This window comes from Mesitornis unicolor, unplaced genomic scaffold, assembly GCF_000695765.1.
Source record: "Mesitornis unicolor isolate BGI_N332 unplaced genomic scaffold, ASM69576v1 scaffold10487, whole genome shotgun sequence".
NCBI classification, from domain to species: Eukaryota; Metazoa; Chordata; class Aves; order Mesitornithiformes; family Mesitornithidae; genus Mesitornis; species Mesitornis unicolor.
In genome coordinates this window covers 70,125-80,534 of record NW_010195762.1, presented here as the reverse complement: position 1 = coordinate 80,534, position 10,410 = coordinate 70,125, and the positions used below count along the sequence as shown (strand labels likewise).

General features: G+C 38.3%; 1 protein-coding gene across 1 annotated transcript in view; it reads right to left on the bottom strand.

The window, feature by feature from the left end:
* Positions 1–347: 347 nt before the first annotated feature.
* The window catches only part of LOC104543589 (anoctamin-1-like), a 45,135-nt gene continuing 35,072 nt past the window's right edge, over positions 348–10,410 (bottom strand). Inside the window, 9 exon segments of the mRNA XM_010188234.1 lie at positions 348–856; positions 1,859–1,964; positions 3,743–3,927; positions 5,594–5,646; positions 7,215–7,367; positions 8,850–8,995; positions 9,465–9,565; positions 9,674–9,731; positions 10,364–10,410. The exon segment at positions 10,364–10,410 is cut by the window's right edge and continues 30 nt beyond it. Coding sequence (XP_010186536.1) covers positions 596–856; positions 1,859–1,964; positions 3,743–3,927; positions 5,594–5,646; positions 7,215–7,367; positions 8,850–8,995; positions 9,465–9,565; positions 9,674–9,731; positions 10,364–10,410 — 1,110 coding nt within the window. The 3' untranslated portion in view covers positions 348–595.

Genomic DNA, 10,410 nt, shown 5'->3' with positions numbered 1-10,410 from the left:
AGCAGGAGCTCTGCTTGTTTCAGACCTGCGGGATCAAATGCAGATGTCTGCCAGCAGAGCTAAACGCTATCTCGGAAAGCAAGTCGGCCTGGTAGGCTTTATGTGGTTTCTCTCCTGCCAAAAGGAATACCAGGACACACTCTAAAGCTGATTTTGCATATATGTTACCTAGTTACCCCATGGACCTTCAAGCCTGGGGTCCAAAAAGACTTTAAATTAGTAGTAGTATTATTATTTAAATTTTTCCTTTATTTAGTTAGGTGATTAATAGGCTAAGGTCAAATTCTCAGAGAATATCTCTATCAAGATGTACTAAGTACCTGTGTTTATTAATGCACATCAATATCAATAGTGTTATCTATCAATGAAATACAAAAATTCCCTGCATTACTGCTTGTGCAAAAGAAAAACCAACATTATCAGAAATAGAATGTGGTCCTCCATATTTGTAAGAAGAGCATTTCTCACAAAGATGGGAGCAAAATGGCAGCACATCCTTCAACATGCACCAGGTTGTCCATTCATCGAGTCCTGCCCTTTTCGCGATGGCTTGTATATGAGTGGAATGCCCCAACATACTCAACTCCCACCTCTTCTATACATCAAGAGGATATGAATGGCAGGAGGACAAGCTCCCACTGTGGCTCCTGGAGAGTCTGGGGCTGTGATTGTTACAGTTTTCACCTTTTTTCTTGTCCTTGTCTTTCCAGGTTTCTAGCATTTGCAGCTTCCCTTGCTCTTCTCTCATGAAGACCTCCACCATGAGAACTTTCTCTTTATGAATCTGCTGACTAATGTCCTTAGGAATGTCTGGGATAATCCAGTCAACAAAGTCACTCATAAACATGACCAAGTTCTGAAAATGAAATTGTGAGAGAACGTCAGCAATGGCAAATGAAAGGATGACTGTGGGGGAAGGGAGCATTTTTGGTGTACTTAGGAAGGAAGAATGAAGAAAGGACAATATTTGAGTTGGGCTCAAACTGCATATCACAAACCTGGTATTGAGCCAGATTCACCTCAGTTTCTTCCTCGTTCTAGTAGAAGACAAAAATGGCAGGCACAGATCTCTATGATTTATCTACAAACACTGTCACAGCCACTTAGAAATCCAAAGGAAATGCTGTAATTTATAATGGCTTACGTGTTTTACATCAGAAAGACAGAGGCAAATAACGAGGTAAAATGATGAAAGTTGTTAAAATACATTCCAGTGAAATGTTTCTGATTTAAAAACATTGATTCAATGAAAATTAGGTCTTTCACAGAAAGATACATATTTTGTACCAAAAAAAAGAAGGAAGAAAAGTTTTGAAGCAAGTTGTTTAGATAAGGCAGACTTAAAACACTTGCATCACAATAACCAGCACTGCTGCTGTGATCGAATAACGTCATTTAGTGAAAAATTACAAGATTTGGCTTTCTTGTTCAGATGTGAGTTAAACTCTTAACTGGGAAAATTTTTACAATTTCATTTCCTGGCTAGGTCTAGAAATTATTTTGGATTAAGTTTATGCAGCTTCAGTGAACCTGTTGATATCCTACTGGAGAAACTGGTGGGACCTAAGCAGTATCAGCCTTGTGCTTTGCCGCTCACTAATGTCATTAAGTTGCTTCTACATCAAGCCAGTTCAGGGAATCCCTATGATTTTTTTCACTGAGGATATATCTGGGTGTGAGGGAGGAAAAGGGTGAATGAAGATGGGCAAATTTCTTTGCGTTTCCATGAAACAGCTGAGAAAGAAAGTATTTTCCTTGGCCTGATAACTTATATCCAAAGGTGCCCTGCCTTATGTAGCTGAAGAAATACAGTAATTTTTTTCTTTCTCATACAAAAAGTGCATGCAGTATAACCTACCTGGAAAACTATCACAAATGCTAATCTTGCTGCTAGGACAGCCCAGAAATCCTTTGAAATGTCATACTTGTTTTCAGACCAAGGGGGTTCTCGATAATCTTTGTATCTGCAAAACAAGACTCAGTGAATCAGTGATGTCATTCAGAAATTTTATCCCTACGAGGAATTAATATCAAGCGGTTGAACAGTAAATTGAACTGTCTAAAAGCAAGTTCACCTTACAGCATGACGCTGTATTAACCTCTCAGAAACAAGACACAGCTAAAAGCTTCCCACAACCTTTAAGTTCTTCTTCTGATTAGTGCAAATAATTTCAATTCTGAATAAAGACAGGGTAAACTACACAGCTCAGGTAATTTATTTGCTTTTAAGTTTGGTAAAAAAAACCCCAACTAACCCAAAAACCACATATATTCTTCAGACTAATTTTGAAGACAAACCCACTGATCTCAGATCCATAGAGTGTGTTCTCCTTCTTCATGATTAGCAAAAGATTGCAGCTAAATTTTGCCATATCAAAAGGTGAGAATTTTGCCTTAACTATGGCTTAAAGAAAATCTATGAGCTAATCGACAACAATTTGTTAGAAATGGGACCAAGAAAAATACATTTAATTTAAAACCACAGCATCCTGTCAATGTTTTGAAAGAATTAGGGCTCCACATTTTCAAATTATTTCAAAATCCCTGAAATATGGAAGAAATTACGGGATGGGAAGAAGAAAGAGGCTGTGACTCAAAAGTAAATAAATCTGGCATTTTTGTATTGGACCATGACATTAACACTTCTGTTCTGTAAGTTCTGTGCTAGAAACATGTTTGGCAACTTCATCTTGTGCCCAGAGATCATCAGAAGGAAGCCAGGAGAAGTAAAAAAACCCAAACACATAAGCAACTTTGGTTGGTTTTTTTCTTTCATCTCAGAATGATTTTTTGGCTTACCACTCATTTCAGTAGATTAACTTGTACTGTATAAAGAATATAAATTAGAAAAATAATATGATTATAAAGGTGGGGTTTTTTCCTGGTCAGTTTGTGTAATTTTTTAGTATATGTATACCAAAGTAATCTTTCTTTTTTTCTCTCTCCTGGAATGTTTCTTCCCTCCTTGTTCTCTTCCTCTTTTTAACCTTATTGTCCCCCTTTCAGTTTTGCTGGTCTAAGTGCTTTCACTGTTACATTTGGCTTTGGTCCCCAGTTCTAAGCATTAAAACATTTGTTTGAAGATGATGCATATCTGAGGAAGCCTAGGCAAAACATGCGTTTCAGCATTGACCTAGATTGCTTCAGAAGCTGAAATATGCAACAATGATTTTCCTTTAAAAATGAAAAGAATGTGTAGAAATTGTTAGAGATATGCAAATTTCCTGTACGATGGCACTTTAAGTAGGTCTTAAGTTCCAGTGCAGATAAGGATGCTATTGCTCTCATCAGGAATTGCTACAGAAACTGGACAAAAAGAGAGGTGTACTGTGAAGTCATGGTCATTGTATCAACAGCATGTGATATGACAACATGACATCAGAGTAACATCATTTGGTTCATCATTTGGATGATTTACAGCATCATTGTGCTATTTATGATTATTTATTGTCTTTCCTGAAAAATATATAATAATAAAAATCTTTGCACAAACAAATAGGGACTTTAACAACGCTAATCTCTATTTCCCAAAATAAGCAGTGCTTCATATTCAGGTGCTGTGTGGTTGCTTAATATGTCATCCAAGACATTTGAGGCAACGGATCCATCTGATATAAAAGGCTACCAAGGTGCCAAAAAGGTACTGAAAATACAAGGGACCTGCCCCAGAAATGTAAAAATTTGTCCCATTCTTAAGTCAATTGTGAAAATACTTAAAATCAGTCACCATTCAAGAGAGTACCTGCATATCTGAACCTCATAGCCAAGATCCATGGGGTCGTTTGGAGCTGTTCCTGCTTGAAAATCGCTGACATTAAAAGAGGATAGTGTATGGTTCACGAAGCCATGCATGGTGCCATTCTCACTGTACATATACAGGTACACGAGGCGTGGAATGAAGTCGGATGTGAATGAGATCACAAATGCCTAAGCCATAAGAGTAAAGAGTAAGCACAATATCCAGGCGGTGGTTAAGTTAATAATAACCTCAAGTATCTCTTGCCCAAACAACTCATGCACCTCAGGGACTGCTTCAGAAAACAAGTGGGGAGAGTGCAGCCCACAGGGCCCTACAAATGGAGTATTCACTGCTGCAACAAGGTAGTAGTTACTGCTTACTCTTCATTGCAGAGTATGAGATGGAGGAGTTCAACCTCAACAGAGATTTCTATGTGGGTAACAACTTGAATTTCCCAGAGAATGAAGCTGCTGAGCCCCCCAGCACTGGAGGAAAGCAAGCCACGGTGCTGTTTCCCTGTCCCCCAGTCACTGCTTGTCCCTGATGCATTGTATAAGGTCCAACTGATGGATTTCCAAGTACTTTTCTGTTCTGCAAACAACTGACAGTGAACTGACTCTAAATGCTCATTGCATTGCAAAAGGCCATTAATTGCATGTGGTTTTTAGCTCCATCAGGATAAAAGGATGAGCAGACCGAGCCAAGTTTTATTTTTATAGTCACAAAAATTGCATTTTATTTGGTTATTTTAAAAAGTTTTCTAAAAATGTCATAAACAAAATGCAAGACAGCCAATTCAGCTGAGTTCTTCATAAATTTAGCCTTTCTCATTTATCCTTATTTTGAAACATTCTCACTGGCATAAAACTCATGTACATGTGGAACAAACAGAGTACAAAACGTTCTACTTATTTTATGATAAAGAGGAGTGGCTCGCAGATCAAAGAAGGAAAAGTAACACAGGATAATGACTACATCAAGGAAAAGAGAAAAATATAGAGAAATTTTTTCCAAAAGAAAAGAGGAGAAATGGTAAAAACAAATTAAGGCAGCATACGAAATAACCAAAGGAACGGTTTGGCCATAACACAACAAACACCCGTGGGCAAAGAGAAGGGATTTCCAGCCTGGATAATGGTGGAAAAAACGAGAAGGCTCATGGACATGTGGTTGTAAGCCTTAGATGGCCCCTATTTTGCTGCATTGTAAACATGTTTTCAGCTTGTCATTTAGCTTTTTTTTTTCATCTCTCCCCAGGTGGGGTGCAATGAAAATGATCATTGTGGATGTCTATTCATATAGAATATTAGATAAGTACATAGATTAATATATTAAGGCATGCTAAAATTTTCTAAGGGCTGGTATGTTCACTGTCAAAGTAAACAAAAAATATTTTAATGGATTTTCAGAGCTATCTGACTGAGAGCAACACAGTTTGAGGCCAGATTTTCAATGGAAGGACCCTGCTCTGATGAGCTGAACTAATTCACAGCCAGTTGAGTACCTGACCCTAAATAGGTTTTATAGCTGGAATTAAAAAATACATCCTTTTAGTTACAGTATTTCAAAAGAGCTAAAGCAAGCAGCTGTGGTCTTATTTATCTGAAGGGCAAAACTGTTTTATGAAAACATTTTGAAAAAAAGCTGCAAAGACTACCTACTCTTTTGTATTATTGCTACTGCTATCACAACTTTAAAATAAATACTGCATCCGATTCTCTCATATTTCATAAAATTTCCAAATCATATGTTTTTACGTGATTTTTAAGGGATTTATACTGAGATAAAACTAATGGAGCAGAATGGAAAAGCCAGCCTACTGAATTAAATTTTTATCCATGCCAAATTACTTACATTTATTATTACAGCAAGCTTTCCAATACCTCTGAGGATATTATACCAGATTCCTAAGGAAAGAGACAAACATGTAAATGCTATACCAGTCATTAAAATTGGATAAATTACATTTTTAGTTAACAGTGTTAGGAGTACTTATGACTGTGCTGAACTAGTTATATTTTAAATTAAAAAAAAGAACAAATATAAGAGATTATTTCAACAACCTTTAAGCAAATGGAGCCCAACTCCATCTTACAAAGCTATGTTTAGGCACCTATTTTTTTCAGGTTTTAAACTAAAATAGTCTTTGAGGAAGAGGAGAGCAAATATGAAACAGAAAAATGCCAGCATAGGCAGAAAACCATAATGAAATTTCATTCAAACATCTCAGATGCTTGAGGAGAAAAAAGAAAGCTACAGACAGGGAGCTGGAACCTCCACACACATGGTACAGAACATCCTAGTCTACCAGTTCTAAGGATCTGAATCTGTTTCTACACCTTCGCATCCCTATCCTACCTCAGTTTTGACAAAGCAAAGCTCTAGTGGAGCCACTCAATGGGATTTTTCCACTTGCATCTGGAAACCATATAGATACGGGTTTTCTCCATATGGGCTCTTGCATTCAAAATGTAATACCAACCAACCCCACACTGACTCAGGTTCAACCCCTCTGGATTTAGTCTGAAGATGATGCATGAAGTCCCCCAGTTCTGCCCCTTCCCCATCTCCAGTTCCCATTCCTCATGGAAAGGCTTCTCTGAAGTCTACAAAAAGTGCTGGTTTAGTGGATGCGGTCACGCACCCCTGTGCTGGCTTCTCTAACAGTCTCCTGTTCATCAGTGACAGCTTGGAAATTTCTCTTAGTTGAAGCACTCTAACTGCAAGCTTCAATCTTGATGGAAAAATCCAGGGCTGCTACCAGATCCATGTGGTTACAGCCCTGATGAGCCACTCTCCTATTCTGGATATGAGGAGGAAGGAAGATGTAGGAGGCTTTACAAAGGGGGAGACCTCTGGAAGACTCCTCCAGCCTGGCTGAATCCTTTCCTTGGTAACTAACTCATATTCCATATGGGATAAACAGCTTCCTCATGACATATACCCATAGCTGTTGGCCCCCCTAGCAAGGGGAGGACTGGTCTGTTGTCACCGTACAACTGCAGAGCCCAGTTCCAGCTTGATTCACTGCAACTTTCAAACTTCACCCTTCTGACATTCATGCTGAGTTGGGACAAAGACTTTCGAGTCTCCTCTCATTCCAAAGTGTATTTCTTCAGCCCAGTCCAGAGTTATTAAATGCAGAAATTTTTGCTTCTGCAAGAAAACTCCACTGCCAAGAAGAACTGTTGATGTGCAGAACTGCGCGAGAGATTTTGCTACTGTATTGATCATTTTGATTTGAAAAGTGATACTGTTTACTTAATAAAATATTAATCTGAATTTAAAGCACCGGTCTTTCTATTTTAAAAGTAAAGCCTCGATAAGTTATGACAGTTCACAGTTAAGCCACAGTCTAATGTTTTGAATTTTCCTATCAATACCTTCCTGTTAATGAAACTAACTCAGCATAATAATATCCTCCCATCAATTCAGGAATAAACAAACAAGGATAACAATAGCAATGTGCACTTACCTATATCCTTTGCTCTGACTGCTACCGGTCTCCTCAACTCAGTAACAAATTTTTTTGCATCTAAACGGATTTCAATGATGTTGTTCAACAAAGCAAACAAAGGTGCCAGTGGGAAGGATGCAACGAACAAAGTTACAAACCCAAACTGAATAACTGTAAAAGAAGAAGCAACCATTTTAATGGCTGTGGACAGTATTTATAAAATGTATACATCATCTTGTTCATGCCATCCCCCTAAATTCTAACAAGATGACACATACTGAGAGACCAAACCACATTTTCTGCATCAGGAATGGCTTGCCTGACTGCTTCCCTATTGGGGCGTCAGGAGGCCCACTTGCCCCTCTTGCAAAATGCAAGGAAAACTGAAGGATGGGGAAGCTCCTCAACCAATTTTGCCATGGGCAAGGCTCACACAGAAGTGATCTGAAGGAGTGGGATTATGGCAGCGACCATGATAGCTCTACATAAATTTGCCGTGCTCCACCTGGCAGGTTCTTAGCACTCACTAATCCCACTGCAAGCTTTCTCTTCTGAAGTATAGAAACTTTCAGGCTTTGAAAAGGACATGAATTATTTTCCACCTTTACTGGGAATAATTTTCTTCTTACAACCTGGGATCATACTGCCTTTTGTCTGATAAGGATATCACATCGAAGTCATAAGGACATCACATTGATGTCATACCCATCCTGATACTGTTACAGCCCCATCTTTCTCTTCCTCTGTTACTTCCATACGCTGATCTCACTAACTGCATCTTTTCCTATTTTTAGGAACCAACAGCATGACTTCATAGTTTGCACCATTGAATGTCAATCTGTTTCAATCACCCTGAACATCAAGGTCATGAGATATTTGAATTCACGTCTGCATTTACTGGGCATGCCAGTTTCTGGTATTAGTATACTTCATTATCCTTTACCACTATTTTTGCCTAGTCATTCCTTAAAATACTAAATAAAGTTGCTCTTTTAAGACACATCCTTCAGGAATGTCTGATACTGTGGCAAACAGCATTATGTCAAACAGTTCTCAGCCTTTCCATGATTGAAAGTAGGAAAAGAAATGTAGTTTGTACAGCCACGGCAAAATAGGAAAAGAAACGTAGTTGTACAGCCACAGCAATATAGAGCTGATATCCAGTGCTTAATTTCCATATCACTCACTTAGCATAATACATTACTTGGAAAAAAAAAGTATTTGATCTGCCAAGTACAACCTGGTCTACAGGCACAAATGTCTCAGAAGATTTAATTCAGAATTGTAAAATCTGAATTAAGTAACTTATTTCCAGTGTAGGGTGCAACTGATGATAAAACATGCCTCACAATCTCAAGTTGCTATTTAATAATTTGCATTTGCAACCTGACAGTGACTTGTCACATGGCTTGAAAGAAAAGATCTAAAACGTAATGCCAAAGTAAGGGCTCATGAACAGCAGAATGCACAATTCATCCCTGAAACAGCCAGTCATTGGCAGAAACACACTACAGTCCGAGAATATACACTTTAATTATTAAGTTATGCCTCAAATCCACTGTTCACCAAATTCAAAGTTCAAAAACCTCAGCTCTCCATCCCAACCAGTCAGAATAATTATGGTTTGAAATCCCTTCTTTCCACCTCACTCACTCATTTCCATATATTCAGGGGTAAGTCCAGCAAAAGGCTCCAGATTATAATCCACTTCATAACGCTGCTTTTTTTTCATGTGCTCTTCATGGTCTAAAGAACGCCGACGCTTTAATTTCATGTATCGTATAAATTTCTTCATTTTTCTGGGGAAATGAAAATGATTCAGTTAGCACGCCATTCCAGTCACAGTGCCCATTTTTCATTTATTGTACATTAACAGACACAATAAGCTCCATATCTATTTTATAAAGGTTGTACAGGAGCCACAATACACTAAAAGCATCAGGGATCGGCAGGTACTGAAACAAGGTTATAATCAAATTGCATGTTCAGTATTATGCCTCTTGCTAACCAGCAGGAAAGCAATAGATTGCCTGACACTTTTCAAAGACATCTGCATTTCTGGATGCAGTTCTAGCAAGGATGCAGGTATCTGCAATATAGCAGACGCAGCATTATGGCAAAAATCTTGCAGGTAGCCTATGAACCACATTCATGTCAAAGGGCAGTGGATACACGTGTATTGCACACATTGTAAAAAATGTGTTTCATAAAAATAATAATAACAATAACAACAATAATAAACAAAACAAACAAAATGTTGCTACTTACGGGATGCCAATCTCAAATAAATTGTTCTGAATCAGCTGCTTGCCCAACATGATAATACTGAGCTGGATACACAACTCCATTAGGCAACCGCCTGGAGCACACTAGGGTGGACAGAGGAAATGTCAGTCAGAACATCTGCTGCACCCCTGCGGCAGGGGCAGATGGTGCTTCTACCCAACGTGAACACAGACAGGCTCAAGTGCAATTACCTCTTCCATTCGGAAAGAATGGAAAATGTAGACGTAGTCTCCTGGACGTCCAACAAATCTAAGGCACAATGTTAGAGTTATAAACTTAATATGTGTTTCATACTTTTTATATTTGATTCCTAAAATAATTTATTTCAAACTCTATGCCTTTGAGTGGGATCACCTAATGTTTAGTCCTGAAAAAGTGAACGAGAATAATTATCTTTGGTTTTGTTTTAAAGTATAAGTCCTGTTTACTGAGTAGACAACTCAGTAGAACTGCATGTCATGTGCTCTACAATGTTATGGGCACATCTTGGCAGAAATCCTCTAAGGTAATTCTCATTTCCATTGCATTAGTGCAATGTGCCATGCAGAGTATTGCTTTTAGCCTTGTGCTTTCAGGCTGGTTGGAGGAAGAGAGATGATACTTGCTATGATATGAAGTTAAGATTGGTAAATACACAATGGTAAATAGCCTAATGGGGAATTGTATCTGAATGTACAAAGTTATCTTATCAGAATGGTTTCAACAAATTTGAAATAGCAGAGTACCAGGTCCCTGCTTTATCCCATGAGGCTGCAGAGTTTTGGGGTAAAGAGGAGTTTTTAAACTAGATTTACTTTATCATCTAGCTATGGTCTTAGCTCAGGTATAGCTGCCTCATAAGCAATGAGCTGAAACCCTGAACAGCCTTTTGCATTTCTTACCGGCCTTTGAAGAAAGCAACATAGAAAATGGGTGTATAGGCATTGAC